Source organism: Lytechinus pictus, chromosome 19 (assembly GCF_037042905.1).
Source record: "Lytechinus pictus isolate F3 Inbred chromosome 19, Lp3.0, whole genome shotgun sequence".
Taxonomy (NCBI): Eukaryota; Metazoa; Echinodermata; class Echinoidea; order Temnopleuroida; family Toxopneustidae; genus Lytechinus; species Lytechinus pictus.
Genome location: NC_087263.1, coordinates 5,117,218 through 5,137,919, shown reverse-complemented (window position 1 = coordinate 5,137,919; position 20,702 = coordinate 5,117,218). Strand labels below are relative to the sequence as shown.

Below are 20,702 nucleotides of genomic sequence, written 5' to 3'. Positions count from 1 at the left end.
TGTTCCTTCCTTTTCTTTCTGATATCCCTCCAGGCAGTTGCCCCCAGAAATTTTGGTAACTTACATTTTTGTTATGAAAATTTCCACAAAATGCACTAATTTAAGCATAAAATGTTCCTAGCTTCAATTTTAGCTTCGCTCCCTCGAGTTCAATTTATTTTTTCAAGAAAGTTTACATGCCTGCCACCTAGTCTATAGTCATATTTGACACTTACCAATAAGAGGTCTAATTAAAGTAAAGACTAGAAGCGCCGGAAGGCTCTGTCACCTGTCTCAATTAAGAGCCAGCCAAAGTACAGAGTATATCAAGTCTCAGTACTGTATGCACTAAGCAAATTGCAAAAATTGCAAGGGCCTATGCCTGCAGACCATGTCCCCCCATACAGCAAAAATATCTGCATAAGGCCATGATCTCCTCCAAGTTCTGGCAAAGATGATCGACAGGCATGATAAAAGCAGAAATTTATTATTTTCATTTTTTTTTTTGGGGGGGGGGCACTATTAACAAAAGTAATCCATTGTAGTTGTGTTCATGACTTGACTCGGTGTATTGTCTCTTTAATATTGTTTGGCAATGAAGAACACGGAAGTATTAATTAATAAGGGATAATTATAGTCATGCAGCCCCATACTCGACGAATGAAAGGGGTAGGCCACACTATAGGCCTACATTTGCCACAGGCACCCAGCTGTAGAAAATGGATACCAGTATAGGAATTAGGAATTCCTTGAATACTCGAGCTCCTGATAAGGGTAGTACTGCAGAGCTTAGAAACACGATAAAGTATTGTTGTTGTTACCCCAAATCCAGTTGAAACCAATTAGAGCAAAACCAATTAAAACCAGTTGGCCAACTGGTTTTAATAGGGAAATTGGAACAACTGGACCCAATTGAAACCAGTTGCCAACTGGTTCCAGTTAAAACCAATTGGGCAACTGGAACCAGTTGGCAATTGGTTTCAATTGTTTCCAGTTGAAACCAATAAAGCAACCAGTTGGCAACTGGTTTCAATTGGTTCCAGTTGTTCCAATTTCCCTATTTAAACCAGTTCAAACCAATTGGAGGCAACTGGAACCAGTTGAAACTAATTGGTTCCAACTGGATCCAATTGGAACTTCCAGTTGGAATGACTTAATTATTTACAAGTTAATTAGAATTTGCACTAATTATTGCTCATGCCAACAAAGAAGCAGTGCTATTATGTCTATTAATACCAATGTAAAGGGTATTGATAAAATAGACTTTCGTAATGTATACGTATAATGTGTATGAAAGATCTTCAAATATATGTATTTGTATTTGATGTAATTTGGTAACAGTTAGTGGTGTAATAATTATCTTATAATCTGTTTTGATTATAATCTATAACATTTATGAACATGGTTTTCACTGCTAAGCATTCTAAACCCTTATCTAAAACAAGTATGGTACTTGAAATAGAAAAGAATTAAATAGATACATTTAAAATGATGATGAATCACATAGAACAGTAATCTGTGCACACTGGCAGATAATATGCAAATTAACTGGTTTCAATTGGAACCATGCAGTTGGGTAACTGGAAAATTTCCAATTGGAAACCAATTAGAAGTCATCTCCAGTTACCCAATTGGTTCCAGTTAGGATTTCCAGTTACCCAACTGCATGGTTCCATTTAGGATTTCCAGTTACCCAATTGGTTTCAGTTAGAAATCATTTCCAGTTACCCAATTGGTTCCAGTTAGGATTTCCAGTTGCCCAACGGGTTCAGTTAGGATTTCCAGTTGCCCAACTAGTTTCAATTTGTTTCAACTGGAAATTGTTATATTCCAGTTAAAACCAATTGAAACCAGTTGAAACCAATTGAAACCAATTGAAACCAGTTGGAAATCCAACTGGTTTCAATTGGATTTTGGTCCTGAGTATTATTCCCGGGTTATTATTATTATTATTATTATTAAAAATGAATCCAGTACGTGAAGACATCAAGTTTGCTTTTAGGTTCACTATATAATACAAGCAATCTCTGTCCACTTTTTAAAATGAAAATCCTTTAAAAAAACAAGGGTCTACATTATGGCCCTATACCTTTTCATTTTTTCTTATTCAAATTCACACAAGTGCTAGCTATAAATGCATAGAGTTCATGAAACGCTTTTTGTTTTCATTATGTGTGGGGATGGATTATGAAAACAAAATAATGAAGCCGGAAAGCAAGATAGCAAAAGAAACGAAGATCGGATGAAATAATTGCAATAGCCTGGGACAATAGCACAAGAAGAGATGCAATGTATCCCCGGGATAGACCTCCTTTCCTTTCAGAATGGCTTTGCTTGATATTTTTTTCTGGGCGCGAGGCATGTGGCCGCGGGAAGTGGGGGGGGGGGGGGGGTGCATGTTTTCCTGTTTTTTCCGCCGAGAGTGTTCTCCACAGGCAGCGCACCCCTGGAAATCTGGTGTAGATATGTGGCAAACTGAAATGGACAAATGTAACAAAATGATCAAACCTCAAATTTGTACTAAAATCTTTTTTTTTCGCTTTTCAAATTTACATCAGCACCCCCTATTTAAAAAAACCGTTCCCATAGGGCCCGAGGGGAGGGAGGTTAATCTTTTGTTCCTATAGGCGGGGTGCACCTGCTGCGTCTCCCAAACACAAAACATAATCCCGGGGATAATCCTCTGGCCATGTTGAACATTTGATTTCTAATTCCTCATATAAACACTATAGCTGTTAGTTTTTTTTCCCATGGAAATAATTCCTTGGGTAATTGTTTTTGGTCTCTATAGGTATATATCAAGACTAGACCAGACGCCAGACGACACTATTGCGAAAAATTCCGAAATACTTGTAATCGATTATATAGGCCACGCCCAACTATACTAGGCCGCGCCCATAGAGATGTATACTAACTAGTTAGTATACAAATAATGCATGCAGCCGAGTGCGTTAGTGGAAATGCAGAGCACGCGAGGTTTCTTTAGATAGGAGTCGCACTGTGCACGAGCCGCTTGCGGCGAGTGCCCAGTGTGCTCCATCTGAAGAAACCGAGCTTTCTCTGCATTTACTTTTACGCACGACAGAGCAAGTGCATTATTTGTTTTATAAAATAGCAACACAGAAACAATTTTTTAAAAAGTTACAGTACAGTTTTGTTGGACTTTACCGCACTGGTTTGCTCGAGCGTGCAATGTCAATTTTCGTTGCACACCTTTTGCACTCCCGTGCAGTGCACAAAAAAAGTTGGATGTCATGTGACGCGTATTGACCAATCGCGATGCTTGAAATAATACAGCTATTTTATAATTACTAGTATACATCTCTATGGCCGCGCCCGACTATGCCTACATATTTGCGCCAGTGACTGCGCTGCTGCTGTACCAAGTACCATGTGCATGTGCTGCCCGCATGTTACACTGCATTTGCATAGAGGCTTCTGTCTGACTGCCTTCTGATCCCACTTGTGGTTCGTGCATGGCGGCTTCGCTTTTGATAAATCATGGAATTAAACGTTGTCACATTAAATTGCTGGTGAGTATAACGTGGTCCGTAAATTAGGTCCATATTGCAGGTATTGCGATACTTTAAATAAATGAATCTAGACTTAGCTGGTTCCAATAACCCAGGGAGCTCCGGCCCGCTTCGCCTGCCGGAGCTCTGGCATGGGTGCATTACTGCCGCCGTGCACAGGATCAGGATAAGCACTGCCTGGCATGTACCCAGTTGTTGTGTGTCCGGACGATCAATTTTAGAAAGTAATTTGGCCGTCATTTGGAAGAATTTACAAGCAAATTTTCATCAATTTTTAGTACAAAATGTCAGGAAATATTACAGAGAACAAAATAGAAGATGATTACTACTCTTGAATTCATATTTTTAGTGTAATCAAATTAAAAAAAAAAGACAAAAAAGAAGGCTTCAATTCAAAATGAAGACTGTCCGGACACCCGCACCCGACCCCCCCAGGCACATGCAACACTTTCAGGGGAATTTTTTTTTATTAGTAATACTAGACGAGAGATTTTAAATCAGATAAGTTTTCACATGAAACTTACCAAACAATTAGACAGGAATAACCATCGTTTCTGGGGATTTCCTTTAAAAAAACAGATTTCTGACATTTCACTAGTATTTGTATTATTGTAACAAGCGATTTTGAAAACTACATCGCGAGGTTGTTTTCTGAACCGGTTTGGAAGATCGCTTCGACCGTTCTCACTACACGTTAAACTAGTTTCCACTAAACTAGTAGTTTTAGGAAGGTAGTGAGAGCGGTGTCTTACACTCAGGTGCATTTTCTCATGTTCATGGCAGTATTAAATTTGCTGAAATTCATTTAGATCTCTACACAAATAAAAATTTTCATAGATCTAAAGTTAGTTGCGACATTTAAATTGTAAATCATTCAAAAGTCTAGATCGAGCTTAAGCACTTGTCTTTCGTTTGATGCCGGCCACAATGCGAGTATAAAGTGTTGATTAATTATGTTAGTTAAAGATTGAGGAGTACCTTTTGAATTAGTGCTGTAGCCAAACCGCCGAACCGAACGGTAGTTCGCCGAACATGGCACTTCCGAACCGAACACTAAGACTTGGTTTGGAAGTTCGGCAAAAAAAAAAAAAAGGCTTTCAGCTAATAAATTTATAAGTTTACACCCTTTCTAATCATTATATTTGCGCATTCTCTATTTAATCTTCTTTGCAATTGTATGTTGGAAGTATGCGCTTATTTTGCGGTTACTAGATTTTGTTTTCATTTTCATGTTGACATTGTGGTTTTTACGGCCCTGATTAAGAAAGGAGATCCGACAAATGATGTTGCGCGAGCTTGCGCTTTAATCATTTTACTGGCTTTCATCATCTCTCGCTCTGTGGCCGAATCGCCGAAGCATGGTAAAGAAAACCAAAACTGTATGAGTGATCATTGGTTAAATCTAATTATCTAAAATATTGTTGTTTTTAGGTGGCGAACAAGATTCTTGTTTGAAAATCCTCAAAGTATTTTGAATGAACGAGCTCAATAAACTGAAAGTGAAAGATGAAGTACCATTAATATTACGAATTACGATACGATGTGATTAAGATCGTAACTCGTGTATTGTTGCGGCGGAGAATAAAGATCTGATTGAGGTGATTGACATTATTATTGAGGTGTCGGCTTGCTACTGTCTAGTTTTCATGATTTTAGAGAGAAGTAAAGAGTTTTGAAAACGAGAGATCCAGTGAAAGTGGGAAATAAAGTGAGTGACTGTTAGAGATGAGAAGGAGAGACGCAAAACAAATAATATAGAAATGAGATGAGGATGAGGTGAAGTTATCTTTTTTATTATTAACAATCATATGAAAATAAAAATCAAACACTCATGAATGATTATGGTATAGCATATAGCAAGATCCCCTTCCCCTCGTTGACAAGTTGAATGAAGATAAAGCCATGCGGAAACATTCATCTCTTGGGGGAAAATGACCCCCAATCTTTACTTTTTTTTTCCTTTCTTATCAACTTCTCAAATTAACCATAAACAATTCGATGATCACTCTACTCCCCCTGTCCCATTACAGTCGTAAAACTTTGCATCCCACTTGGTCTGTATGTTCATGGTCGAATGAAATCTGACCAATGAAATCATAGAAATCTCGGGAATTGCTCTTCAATCAGTGAGCTGAGTTTCGCGAGCAGACAAAGCACGTGGCTGTATGTACCGATGCGACAATCAGCGACATGCGATTGGTGGTTTAGTTCACCCATCGAGCCAATTAGCGAAAGGCGCATTACATAAGCACGCTTTCTTCCACACGCCCCTGGCCCTACTATGCCTACAGTTCAGTGCACTGGCGCTGGCCGCCTCGTATGTGATGCAATTGCCAATCACGTTTGGCCGGACTGTATATATAAATATTCATGAGCTCAGAGTCCCGCTACAAGTGGACTGCATGCGCTGGCCTAGCTGGTATACGAGTGCGAACGTAGTTAATTTGGCAAGTATCCAAAGTGTGGTCCAGGTATGGACGACTAGGAAGAGTCGCCATTTTAGAACTGTGAGTTACCCAATAAATCTGTCATCAGATAACCAAAAAATCGAGATAACAGTTGATTCGTTGAGCGCTATAACTTTCATAGTTTCATGTCAACAAGATAGAGATAAAATGGTTTGATGAGACAGAGGTACACGCGAGCACATGCAGTCAATCAAGTACAAATTGTGTACCGGTACGCTACGTATACCTGAATGAACTATAGCTTTATCAGTCTATCATTACCGAACCCCGAACCGAACCAATGTTCGGCAAATTTCTGCCGAACCTTGCTGAACCGAACCGAACCCGAACATGGCGCCTGACTTGCAGCACTATTTCGAATCCAATGTCATAATCGCTTATGAGAACAACCTACATGTACATAGCGCCAGTTACTAATTGTAGCTTTAGAACGAGGCATCACACACATATCATGTCTGTCTGTAATCGATTCATGACATTGAATTCTAGTAAAGGTAAGCCAAGATTTATCATAATGGAGATTTTGATCAGCAACATCTCACCCAAGTTAAGCATGCTTGGAAATTTAACCTTTGTTATAGTGGAGTGGTGTAATAATGACTTAGATTCACAATCTTTATTGAAAACTTTTGATGGGCTTTCACTTGTCTTTATTGTCTTTGATTCTAATTTCAGGGGTCTCCCATTCGGCATCAGTAAACACAAGAGAGAGCGGATGCAACACATCGCCAAAGAATTAGCTACAGGAGCTTATGATATTGTATCACTTCAAGAGGTATACATCTTTTCAGTTTCAACCAATGTTAGGGGGTTAGCTAGATTTTCAGATGATTATTTCGTAAGAGTATTGACAGAGCTAGATTTGATCCTAACTTTTCTTTTGTTTTTCAATCAATGTTCAAGAAATGTGATACAGTATATTTAGTTTTCTCTTGAGATATTAATAGTTTGTATGACATGCATGATAAAGTCTATTACAATTTCCCAGGCTCTAAAAGGGGAGAAGTTGGTAAGATAAAATGAAGTTGAACATCAATATTAGTTTAATACTGGGGGGGTTCTCTATTTTTCTGTAGATCTACTGTTTATTTCATCCTTTTTGACATTCCTCTACTCTCATTTCCCTTATTTACCTACTTGAAAAATCATTTGGAGGGGAGGGGCACCATCAATTCCTTGCCCCCCCTCCCATGCAGCATCCCTGATATCCCAGATTTTGCTCACTAAATACACTATGAGGAGAAAAAACTAGTATAATATTTCTTTCTATATGTTTGGTAAAACCTACTATTCATAGATTGTGTTGAAAGTAGAATGATCTGAAACAGATCCTGGTCAGTGTTTAAAAAAAAATGTGATTGTACCAATAGTTATTATTGCAAACATTTGTGTTGCAGGGCACAAGTGGGGGCATCATGGTCTAGGGTTACGACGTTTGTCTTTCAATCAGAGGGACGTGGTTTCGATTCCCAGTCATGATTTGTTTGCTTTCAGCAAGAAATTTACCCACATTGAGCTGCACTCAACCCAGGTGAGGTAAATGGGTACCCTGGCATGAATTTATTCCTTGAAATGCCTGAGCACCTAACGGCTGCTCTGCTAAAGCCATAGTAATTATGCTGCATTACCGTAGAGCGCTTAGAGACTTCTGATAAAGTAAGTGTTAAGTGCTATATAAGCAAGTATAATTATCTCTTTTATTATGTTTTCGTTTTTCTGGTGCAATGGTTAAATATTAACAGCGCGCAACACTGGCACTGGTCCGACGGTCGCAGACTAGTAAAAATTGCTGTTGGGCCAGTAACTTTTCAGAAATAGCCAGATTTACTGGTCCGACATGACTAGTTAAAAATATATCAAACTGATACCAATGTTTTCTCCTCTTTTGTGAATTAAAAAAATGGCTCTGGCATCTTAAAAATTGGCTTTCCAAAATTGAGAAATGGTGTTTACTGTTTGTTTGTATGGTGGGGTTTTTTTATGGGGGGCAATAAAAGACAACAAAATAAACTCAAGTTTTGAAAAAATGTTTTTCTTTATTTTGGGGGCCAGTAAATTCTAGGTTCGGACCAGTAAAAAATGGAAAAACTTGGTATCTACTGGTCCGACATGAACTGGTTGGACCAGTAGAAAAAAAGGGGTTAATGTGGGGCCCTTGTTAACAAGAAGAAAGAAAAAGTGTATCACAATGGTTCTACTTGAGTATACACATAGTCCGTGACCAGAAAGTTTGAAAAGGATTTGACTTAATCTATTTCAAATTTTTCTTCTTTTTTTTAAATAGATCTGGGTCCTGAAGGATTATGAACACATAAAGTCAACAGTTAAAAATGTTCTACCATACAGCTTCTACTTTAGAATGTGAGTTTAACCGTTTTAAACATTCTTACCACTAAAACTGCTGCTACTTCTGCTACTATTATTTTTTCTTCATTTCATTCTTCTTCCTCGCAACTTATTGTTTCTTTTCTATCCCTCAATCCTTTATCCTTCTGCCCTTCTCACCCTACTTCCAGCCTCCTCCCCTCTCTCTACTCCTGCTCCCACCTCTTGCCTCCTCCCCTCCCTCTACTCCTGCTCCCATCTCTTGCCTCCTCCCCTCCCTCTACTCCTGCTCCCATCTCTTGCCTCCCCTCCCTCTACTCCTGCTCCCATCTCTTGCCTCCTCCCCTCCCTCTACTCCTGCTCCCATCTCTTTCCTCCTCCCCTCCCTCTACTCCTGCTCCCATCTCTTGCCTCCTCACTCCCTCTACTCCTGCTCCCATCTCTTGCCTCAACTCCTGCTCCCATCTCTTGCCTCCTCCCCTCCCTCTACTCCTGCTCCCATCTCTTGCCTCCCCTCCCTCTACTCCTGCTCCCATCTCTTGCCTCCTCACTCCCTCTACTCCTGTTCCCATCTCTTGCCTCTACTCCTGCTCCCATCTCTTGCCTCCTCCCCTCCCTCTACTCCTGCTCCCATCTCTTGCCTCCCCTCCCTCTACTCCTGTTCCCATCTCTTGCCTCCTCCCCTCCCTCTACTCCTGCTCCCATCTCCTATTTTTCCCCTTCTTCCTTAATCTTCAGTCCTCTTTTCCTCCTCTCAGACTTGGTAGTACCTGTTTCACATGAAACAAACCCAGCATTTTTCTTCCTATAGAATGGATTTACTTTGTTGAAAAAAAAATATTTTTAAAATAATTTTTTATAACTTAGTATTTATTAAGAATATAACAGCATATAATTACAAATACATCAAGAGAATCATGGCCATGCATAAATGTAGTAATCTTATGATTATGTTTACAGTGCATAAAGACTATAGACGGACAATGTTAAAAATCAAACGTAAAAAAATGAGCAGAAAGTTTACCTTCCTTTTTAACGATGTGATGTTCAATTTCTTTGTTACTCGTGGAGTAGGGATTAAAGGAAGCAAAGTCAGGGGTCTTATTTTGAAAATTTTTCTGGTTACGGAATGAGAGGATATGTCATATCTTTTCCTAGCGTATAATTTGCCTGAAACTGAAAGTTTCAGATGAAAGAGAAGTCAAACTATTTAACAAAGACAAATAATTGAGTTTCACCATATTGTGGAGCGATGTGGCCCCGTGGATTAGTCTCCGAACTTGAAACAGAGGGTTGTGGGTTTGAATCCCAGCCATGGCGTAATTTCCTTCGACAAGAAATTTATCCACATGGTGCTGCACTCGACCCAGGTGAGGTGAATGGGTACCTGGTAGGATTTATTCCTTGAATGCTTTAGTGCCTATTAATATGGCGGCTCAGCTACAGCCGGGGTAATAATATGATACCAAGTATCAAAGCGCAGTTGAGTATATGCACATGGTAACTGCGCTATATAAGTGGACATATTATTTATTATTATATTGCATTTGGGAGAGCAGGTGCCGGCCTGTGGTACATACATATTTGTTGTAACATGAATTTTCTATCTTCAACATCTTGACATATGATTGACAACTCATTGTGTAAAGCTCAGGCGACTCCTGTCTGTTTCTTAACTTAAAAAAAAAAGTTTATTTAAATTTTTAACAGTTGCTGAGATGCTAATTTTTTTTATATTTATCTGCCCTAATAATTTTTTTCCTCTTATTATTTCATCGTCTGCAGGGGCTTGCAGAACGGCGGGCTCTGCTTGTTTTCAAAATGGCCGATCGTTGACACGTTCTATCACCCCTACTCGCTGAATGGATATGCCCATCAAGTTTTTATGGGTGACTGGTATTCCGCTAAAATGGTGGCGCTGTGCAAGATAGAAGTCGAAGGGATGGCCATAAATGTTTATAATACCCATGTAAGGAAAATAGACTTGGATTTATATCTTTCTGTGAACTTTGTATGTGTCAGTCTCCGGATTGTTTTTACAATGTCTTCGTATAATAAACCGAATTGAATGAATATCTCAGTTTGCGAACATTTTACAATTTTTCTTGAACTTCATGTTTAAAATCATTTTCCCAAGAAATCAACTGACAAAAAATACACATAAAAAGTCTTATGTGTTTTCTACTTTGTTTGTGTTACTACAACTGAACAACTTAATCATGACGTCTGCCAAGGGAGCCACTGTTATAGAGACAGTGATTTTCCGTTTCCAAAAATGGTCTGTTCCGTTTCTGAAAATCTGTAATTCCGTTTTAACTTTATCTACAAATGGAAATTCTGTTTTGTCATTGAAAATGTACACAGCAAAAACCTGAAATCCGTTTTGCAAAGGTGTATTCCATCATGAATTTTTACATGACAAGTATAAGAACCAATCGGAATTTCCGTTTTATTTATCGGTAAAACGGAAAATCACTGTCCCTACTGTTATTACAAGGAGGACACTATGCTCATCCTCAGATTTTTAAAAAGGAACCTAATATTTGTTATGTTTCTCCACTCTAAATTTTGCCTCAATTCTATTTTCATGATGGGGATAGATATATACCCCTTTTCTCCTGATTTTGGCAATTTCAGCACCCTCTTCACCATATGAAAGGTGTGGGCGCACCATAACATAACAATTAAAAATTTACATATGCAGCATGTAGAATGCATTGATTGTACAGTCCGTGAAGTTTTTAGGGATGAAATGTCCCTTAATCCATCCATCCATCCATCCATAATTTATTGTTCGAAATAGACATGAAATGAAATACTCAGAAAATTTGCTTTGCCCAACTGATCGTGGGCCCGGCAGCCGCTGTGCAGATCTTAAATCTTTCCTTAAATCTAAGATTATGTTATATATATTTTTTTATGTCTTACAGTATTTTCGACCTTGTTATGTTATATTTATCATAATTATGTTGTGAAACAGAAATCAATAAATCAAATCAAATGTCCAACAATTTTGCTCTGATGATCTACGTCTGAGCTTGGTGTCCACCTTATTATGACAGTGGCTCTCAGGCTTCACTGTTTATTGTCTAAGTGTGAGAGTCCTTTTCTTCAAGTAACTGAGCACCATCACACTTTTATTTCTAATTCAAATGCACAGGCCCATGCTCTTTACGCTCCGTCCAACATCCCTGAAAAAGACGACTTCCTGACGCATCGATTGACCCAGCTGTATGAGCTCAGCGAGTTTGTGAGATTAACATCCGGGGGATCCGACCTTGTGCTTGTGATGGGCGATTTTAATTCAGAGCCGTTCTCTCTAGCTACCAAGCTTGCTCTCTCAAATTCTGGATTACTGGATGCCTGGGAGACAAGGGATAATAAAGAGGTATGGATGAACTACAAAATTATGTAGTTCAATTGCTGGATGAATATGTAGTGAGTTTCATGAAATCATATTAAGGGTGTAGAGAGTAAAGAATATCCGATTTACCCTGTCCAATTTTCACTAGAAATTTGAAGTTTTTAGCGATCAAATAACCAATTTGGGTGATTATAGCAAGAACCTTGTCTCACGACCTGCTTTGTTTGAGGCGTATGTTCACAATTAGCCCTGTGGCTATAGACCCCAGTACCCCTCGGTACCTGGTTACAATATTTCTGTAAGTGCTTGGTACTTACAATGTATGTCTTAAGCGAATTTAGAATTAACCTGAGTATAATTATTACTGTATATATTTTCACATTTGTTTTCCTAACAATAATGCTTGCCACACCCACTTTGATCAGTACACAGATGGAATGACAATAGAAAGACTGGACAATGTTCTTGTGAAAGGACAGGCTCATTGCTATATGAACACTGATGATGGAGAAAGGATAGACTACAATCTCTACCAGTCTAACGGTCCCTACACAGCCAGGTGCCTTAAAACCACTCTCACCATGCGGAAGATTCCGGGTTCAGATTTACCTTATTCAGACCATGAGGGCGTTCTGTCGACCATATGTGTCACACGGTTAAAAGGTTGGATTTCGTCCATGCTATTATTGCTCCTGATAATTTGATTTATATTATGATTTCACTTTTTTGTTGCCTCATATATTTCATGTTAAAGATTCATTTGCAATGAGCGAAGTTCCATTTTACTCTAATGAAAACAACAACAAAAGAACACTTATTACCAAGATAAAAAAGTCAACAAGGTATCGTCAATAAGAGTCCGGTAGGCCTACATGTTAACATCAATGTCAGGTTTTATTTGTTGCAATGCCGGCAACACTAGCCGGGACCGCCATGATCAAGTAATGAGCACCGCGTATGTAATATGATGTCAGTTACACCACCGCGCATCAAATATGCAAATACGGCATATGCAAATGAGGCATATTGCTGTATTATTGAAGAGCCAAGCCTGATCTTGATATATGGATTTATTTTTTGTTCCTTTTGATGATCTTCATTTACAGACAACCAAGGTCAAGGGGATGAAAAATCAAATGAGGATGATGATGGGTCGCCACGGCAACAACTTCCGGAACTCTTGAAAGAGGCCATCTTGGTTCTTTCAAAGAACATTGAGAAGGTCAAATCAGATCAGATGTGGTCTCGTCTTAAGGCTCTCTTCTGTTTCTTCCTTCTCCTGCTCTCTGTGTCGCTGGGGGGCGTCAGTCCGGTCCTGGCTTTCATCTGGACGTGCGGTTTGACGCTGATAACCGCTTTCTTTTTCTGCTTTGGATTCATCGTTGAGGAATGCGAGAAGAAGACGGTAACGGGTATCATGGAAAGCATGAAAGTTCGATTATGCGTGGTTGAGAAAAGGATAAGGGTAAATGGGAAGTAGGAGGAAGATAATGTATTTTTCATGTATCTGTCATTACACCTATTTATTTGGTTTTTGTTTGTCTAGTTGTGATTGATCCGTCCCATGGATAGGATGTTAAATGGAGAGTCGCCACCTTTGCCAATCAGTTATATAGGGAGGAGAAACCTGCGGGTCATAGTGATGCCAAACAAATAATATGTTTTGCCTTCTAGCTTTAGATCTTATTTGGGGGGGAGGCATTGTGTAGTAAAATCTTTTCTCTTGATTAATATCACGACTTTGGTTTAAAACAGAATGAATCTTAATGATTATTACCAGGTTTCTCAGAGATTACCTGAAGCTATTTGACCTCTTGCTTATCAACAAGCATTCATGCTTTCTTAGGAATCAGTAAAAGAAGAAATACTCAAGAAAGATCCAGCCCAATAAGTTAATACCAAACATTAAAAACATTTTAATAAAAATGTAGGATATGACAGCTTTCAATAAATATGTGATGGATAGATTTATTGAAAATATGTAACATTATTCAACATGAATAACCATTTCTTTCAATACACACTAAAATTTCCATGACCATTTGGGGTCCCAAGATATCGTCCCCCTCCCATATCAAAATTCACTTGCACCACTTTCATAAACATCTTGTTGGATACTGTAACAAAATAAAACAAAATTTCACAATCATTTTTGCAATGGAGTTGCTTCTGTACCATTCAGAAGTAAAAGAATAGTTATATTGCATGGTGCTCAGGAACTTCAATGTAGCCTATGTAGACACCTGATTGCAGTGGGAATTCCTGGTGAATTCTTGTGACGACACAGGACGGTATGACTTTTCGGACACCCCTTCCAAGGTATCCATGCACTAGGTAGGTAAAAAGCCTATAGCTTGCATAGATGGGCAAGAAGGGTCAGGGGCCACCATGGTGTCGTACTTCCTTTGGTCTATCTGGTCCTCTGACTTCTGCCATCTTCTGCGATACCTGCATTATGTATTGAGTTTCTTGGTCACCTAGTCTCGGGCTTCCCAATGTAGGCATTTGCCTCACGTTTGTGTTGCATGATGCCATGGATTCTATGACGGGATGATTCTCCTCTCCACATCGTCTCCTTCTACTCTTGTGAATCTGCAAAATGTGAAATAAATTGGTTTTTTGGGGCTGGTGAAGCTCCCATATTGTCCAAACCGTGTAAAAATCACCTTTTTTTAATTGACTTTTTTAAATTAAAAATTTGTCTATTTTTTATTTCTTTGAATTTTTGGAAAAAGGTTTCGAATTGTCAATAAGGTAATAAATAAATACATTAAAAAAAAAAATCCCATAGGTCTTGTACACGGATTCGACCGCGTGGATGATTCGTCTCTTGATGCAGTCTCCTTCCACTTTGGTGAATCTGTTACAGGTAACATATGGAAGATAAGTATATATAATTTTACGGGTAAATCAGTATTTGATTGATATTACTAAAAAAATTAGAAAAGTAATGCAACTCGTGCATGTATTGTATTTGACTACCGTTAATTTTATACAACTCAATTTTCAATTCAATTTCAATTTGGTAATGATAGTTTTAAACGAATGCGTCAACTTAGATAGACCTCATGCTCCGACTAAGAATGCACAGGTGAATACCCTATGGTAAACACCCTAGGGCACATACACCCTAGGGTATTAACCGCAGGCATATGCCCTCGTTCGCTCCACTCAATATCGAAATACTACATGCCGTATAGGCTCCTCCTCAATAATACCTTTTTAATAACTCACAAAGTACTCGCCTATTCCCTCTTGTCCTGGGAAAGATGTCTACCTGTAGGCGATCTCTAGCTAGATCTTTGATTAGTTGGTTTGTGTTCTCGCCATCTCGCTCCTGGGCTCTATGGATGACAAGGCAACCTCACAATTCCTTTAGTTGATCGTTGCATTCCCTTACCTCTGACTGTAGCTTTTGAGCCTCAATATAATGCCTTCCCTCATATAAATGGATGAACAATCAGTCAATTTCTAGAGATTACCTGCCCTTGATTTAGAAAAAAACAATACCATTACCAACTTCATATAATTATAGAGATGTAACAGTCTCTTGCCCCATGGGTATTGTTACATGAAGATATTGATAATGGGTATGCGATCATGGGTACCAATGTATTTCTGTATTTCATCTCGAAGTACAATGAAAGGCCAGAGATTTTTTTTTATTTTTTTTATCCAATTATTTTGCTTCAGTTTTTATGAAGTTTTTAGGCATCTATATATACGTACATAAAAAAGGGAACAATATTATGTCAATGGACAATAGCCAGCTTGGCCATGGATTACGTGTTACATTTCGGGTTTATTTCGGAATTATTGTTATCTGAATTTCAATTTCACTCGGTATGCACTATGCAGAATAAGACATTCATTTATATATGGCCCCTCTCTTCATTAATCCAACTTACTTGTTATCAAGTTCTTGGTTTGGGGCTCCTCCTGGAACATGTGGACGGGCTCTATGTCCTCGAATGTCCCTCCGAGCAATGTTGAACACGCAATACTGCTCTTGTCAGACACACTCTGACAAAATCTTCATGGTCTCTTACACATCCATGAGCTTGAAGGTCAAGGCACCTTGTTATTCCCTGCTGCAAATACATTCAATAGCTGTGGGCATTACAACACAGTTGCCACAGCCACACCACTCGTTGTTGGCAAGCCTTGCCTCTGCCTGGGCCTGGGCGATCCGCTCTGGATCAGAATAAGACATTCATTTATATATGGCCCCTCTCTTCATAAATCCAACTTACGTTTTATCAAGTTCTTAGTTTGGGACTCCTCCTCGAACATGTGGATGGGCTCTATGTCCTTGAACGTCCCTCCGAGCAATATTGAACACGCAATTCTGCTCTTGTCAGACACACTCTGACAAAATCTTCATGGTCTCTTACGCATCCATGAGCTTGAAGGTCGAGGCACCTTGTTATTTCCTTGCAGCAAATGCATTCTATAGCTGCCTGCATCACAAAACAGTAATTGCCACACCAATCATTATTGGCAAGCTTTGCCTTTCTGGGCCTGGGTGATCCGCTCTGGATCAGGGTCTGCGGCGGCAGGGTCTCCATCTCCTACGACAGGTGCGTCTTTCACGTGCCATTCGGATGGAACGCGAATCCATTTTGTCCAGACATTGGTCACTGCATCCTAGATATAAAATAAGAAAATTCCAGATCTCTAATTTCAGTGAATATACTGGAAAATGATAAATAGGCGGTCGAAAATCGATGTCGCAAGTTAATTTGGTTAACAGCAACAAAATTGACTGATAAATTCAGGAATAGGTTCTATATAGATACCTTGTAATATAATTTGATGTAGTTTTATTGCTGCCACCAACAAAGTCATTTAGCACTACTAAAATGCATAAAATGAATTATATAATGGTAACGTATTGAGAATCGTTCCACCAATGAATTTAACACAGAATTGATTTTAATCAAATTAAATAGAATTAATTTTAATTCTACTTGCATGTGCATGTACGTACATGTACGCACGTGAAGTACGCACATTTAGGTACATGTACATGGAACCATTCTTTAGTTTTAGCCAATAATTAGTCGTGTACAATTAGAATTTAATAGAATTCAATTAAATTGAATTTAATAGTCTGGTCACCCTGGGTGAACATAATATTTCGTTCCAATGATTAGAAGATTTTGACACAAACTTGTTGAGTGGGATGGCAGGCAAATTTGTAAATGAGTGAACAACCTAAGATGTTAAGCCACCATGAGTCTGGAAGTATATAGGTTCTTAGCTGATAGCGGAGGGAGTCAGCTTTCGGAACGACCTCCAGTACCTGGAGAAGAGACTGAGGATAGAGGTAGTGTATCGTCATGTGTTAAAAGTGGGAAGCAAAGTGACCAGTCAGCAGGTACTCCAAGACGGTCAAATTTGAAGGATGCCGCTATTAAACGGGTGTGAGAGTTCAGATTTTTATCTGATTTCAGATTTTTTTGTTTTGATTTTCAGCTTAATTTCAGCTTATTTTTGGCCTTCCTCTGTACAAAAGTATGGGAGCTCTTTCTATTTCAGACTTTTTCAACACTCTTCAGCTTTTTTCAGATCTTTTTATTTGTGACCACTCACACCCCTGATTAAAGGAGGAATGTTGGAAGGGGCACCACTTGGTTTCGAACCACAAGGTTCTGTGACGCCGCCGCCGCATCTGTGACGCTGCTGTACACAAGATGGACAGAATCCTTGCATGTATTGCTTTCGGACGAGGATGGGATTCAGCTTTTCAAACACTATCTTATTCAGGAAGGTGCAGAGAACCCTCTGCTATTCTGGCTTGCCACGCACGGATTCAAGAAGAAGTCTGATAGTGATCCTGTCAGAACTGATCTTGCGAAACTAATTTATAGAAGATTTATTAAGAAAGATGGACAACAGGTCGTAAGACTGCATGGCTCGACAAGGAGTCATGTAGCAGAGTCAATAAGAACTAACAAAGTAGACAGTGATCTGTTTGATGCATCACAGATGGAAGTAGAGGAATACATGCGGGAGACATCCTATCCTATATTCCTCAAGTCAGATGTTTATGTGCAATATGTGAATAACGGTGGGGTTAGTCCTAAGAGTTCTGAAGGATGCTCCAGTAATGGTAGTAATGGTCATCCTGCACAGGCAGGATACTTACCAACTTTGCCTGACGATTCTGAACTTTCAGACCTTCCACAAGCGGGGTCTCTCACAGCAGATCTCTTGTTGAGGAGTAGTCATCACAGGCATAATACAGATAGATATCAGGACAGGTTATACCCTGGATTATTACGTAGTTACAATCCATATCACCCAGGCTGTGCAGCCGTAGCTCCTGCAACATCAAACAATGATTCTGAATTACAATCTCTCAGCAGTGATGCTATCTCAGATGACACCATGTCTCTAACAGATTCCAATGTGGATGGTTTTCCAGTAAGGTCGAGACAGCAACAGAAGAGGAGACAAAAGCGTAATATGAAATATAATATCAGATAGAATGGAAAAGTAATGACACATCTTCCTTGTCCGCGTGCTCATCCTAGAGAATTACCACCAACAGACCTGGTTGAATTCGCAAAGAAGTTAACTGAGAAGTTAGAGAAGGTTCTTCTAGAAAGGGAAGATATAGAACGACTTGCTGCCAAATTACACAAAGTTGAGGAAGAGGAACCTGAGTGTAAAACACTAGCATCAATGACCGTGAGGGCTCCTGGCAAGCAAATATTCCCCATCCATGATTTTGTGGAGGATGACCCTAATAGTATTCTGGAGGACCATTATGTCTAGGGTGTTCAGAGACTCTCTCTTAAATTTCAAAACCCACCATCTATGCCCAACGATAGAAAACGTGGTCTGCTTGCACCTTCAAAAAATGGTCTGCTACGGCGACAGACTCCTTATTCACCAGAGTTTGCTCATGATTTGGCCAAACCATACCATAAACTTAGTAATATGCTGTTCTATTTTTATAAGCCTTTATGAAACTATTTAACAAGTGGAACTCTGAATTATAATTTTAAGAAATTAATTGCCTACTTAAATTGTTCGTGTCTGCACAAGGCATTGGCGACATTGTGGACACACCAGGACACGCTGTCTCTGTGTATGCCTTGAATAGTGGTTACATTGTCCAGCACTGCCCATGTCGCGAAAAAGTTGAGTACTATTAACACTTGAAGACTGGCAGGAAGTGGGTAATTACGGTCTTTGGGATGTTCCTAACCCTTGCCTACCATATCAGTTATGGCAAGAGCGCCTTGCCCAGAAAATCTTTATCTCTAGAACATCACTTTATCGCTGAAGGCATCAAGAGGTGAAGCCTGTCTCTAAAGACCCTGCCTACATGCGGAACTCTCTCCTCTTCCTCCTCTAACTCTGCAATGTAGGAAGTCATCTTTGTTGTCAGGGAGCTTACAATATGTTTCTGTCTTAATTTTAATCACAACATAAATTTATATCAATCTAATGGATTTATGTCCTGATCTGATGTCTTGAGTTATAAATTCTTTCTTTAAATTCCACGGTGCTCTTATGAATGATATCCCGAGTCCGTGCTAATATTCATCTTTGTTCATTTTCCATGACCTTCTTACAGTTGCAATTACCGCATATGTGAGAGGTGTTGAGTTCAGATGAACCCTCCCAAGTCATAGCCACCCTTGTCATCAGCATAAGCCATTGGGCATGCCTTGTCTTTTTGCTGCTGCCTGGGATGTTAACATCGACCAAGCCGTATCCATTCTTGATCCGTCCTTTTAATGGCCAACATACTGACGGCTCCTCTTTACTTTTGTCTGTCATGCTGTCTATATTTCCCACAAATCAGGAACACCATTCCTCTACTGGATCTGCCATTTTGACTAACATTAACAAGTTAACAGAACTTTAGCTTAGGCCTAACATTCGATCTAACATTAAATAATACAAGATTTGAATCACTCTATTTGTGTTATTATGTTTGGATTATTTGTGTAATTATGTTATGATTATTTATGTTCAGTTTAATAATTTTGTAGAGTCTATGCCTAAAATATAGATACTCAACTCTCTCTTACTTCTTAGGAAGTCGGGCTGATATAATGCAAGGGGGCTCGTGGGATTGGCAAGCTTTCAAATTATGGCAAATTAGATGCTTTTCATGGCTCTCAAACCCTAAATGGCTTGGCCTCATACAGATACGATTACCATATAGGTGAGAGGCGTGGAGCTCAGATAAAACCTCCCAAGTCATAGCCACCCTTGTCATCGGCACAAGCCGTTGGGCATGCCTTGTTATCTTTTTGCAGCTGCCTGGGATGTTGACATCCACTAGTCCATATCTATTCTTTGTCTGCCCCTTAAATGGCCAACATGCCCATAGCTCATTTCCCCTTTTTTCTGTTTTACTGTCTAAAATTTCAGAAGATATCAAACACCATTCCTGTGGATCAGCCATTGTGTAATAACAGTTAGTACAATAGCTGGCCTACATGGCCTAGCGTTTACTAGATCATCATAGGGCATGCCTTGTTGTCTTTTGGCAGCTGCCTATTATGTTAACATCGACTAAGCCATTTCCATTCTTTGTCCGCCCTTTAAATGGCCAACATACTGATGGCTCCTCTCCCCTTTCGTATATGTATGTCATGCTGTCTATATTTTCCAAAAATTTGGAATACCTTTCCTGTACTTGATCTGGAACTAATACTACCATTTTTACTATAAAGGCCTACATGTATTAATAGTAACATTGAATTGAATTGAAGGAAATTCAATTTAATTTAAAAATTGTAATGTAATTTGATTAAAAAAAAAAAACAATTGTTGTCAGACCCTTGATACAGTAATAGGAAAAGTGCATGGCAGACCTGGGATTTCCCTTTTTAGACAGTTTATTTCTCTCCTCACAAAGACGTCTTGCCTTTTGTCTTGTGAAGTAAATTGGAAGCCTTCACAATTACATGGATTCTTATTTTTGTCCAGTAATTGATGAGTTATAAACAAAGGTTGCATATATATATATATATATATATTTTTTTTTTAGGGGGGGGGGGAGCA

At 39.1% G+C, this 20,702-nt stretch overlaps 2 protein-coding genes across 2 annotated transcripts; both read left to right on the top strand.

The window, feature by feature from the left end:
- Positions 1–2,943: 2,943 nt before the first annotated feature.
- On the top strand, positions 2,944–20,450 carry LOC129282421 (putative neutral sphingomyelinase). Its single transcript, XM_064113924.1, has 7 exons — positions 2,944–3,512; positions 6,656–6,755; positions 8,265–8,341; positions 10,091–10,274; positions 11,466–11,693; positions 12,095–12,332; positions 12,776–20,450. Exons 1-7 carry the CDS (start codon positions 3,481–3,483, stop codon positions 13,147–13,149), a joined length of 1,233 nt encoding a protein of 410 aa, XP_063969994.1. The 5' UTR covers positions 2,944–3,480; the 3' UTR covers positions 13,150–20,450.
- LOC135157658 (axin-1-like) lies at positions 16,905–18,452 on the top strand. The gene is given in 2 exon segments (XM_064114049.1): positions 16,905–17,095; positions 17,279–18,452. Coding segments are annotated over 2 exon segments (1,365 nt in total).
- Positions 20,451–20,702: the final 252 nt, after the last annotated feature.

Excerpts from the sequence above, each read along its gene's own strand:
- LOC129282421 (XM_064113924.1), top strand. The coding sequence starts at position 3,481 with ATGGAATTAAACGTTGTCACATTAAATTGCTG. Across the intron at positions 8,342-10,090 it reads TACAGCTTCTACTTTAGAAT|GGGCTTGCAGAACGGCGGGC; the intron begins GTGAGTTTAACC and ends CATCGTCTGCAG. Across the intron at positions 10,275-11,465 it reads TAAATGTTTATAATACCCAT|GCCCATGCTCTTTACGCTCC; the intron begins GTAAGGAAAATA and ends TCAAATGCACAG.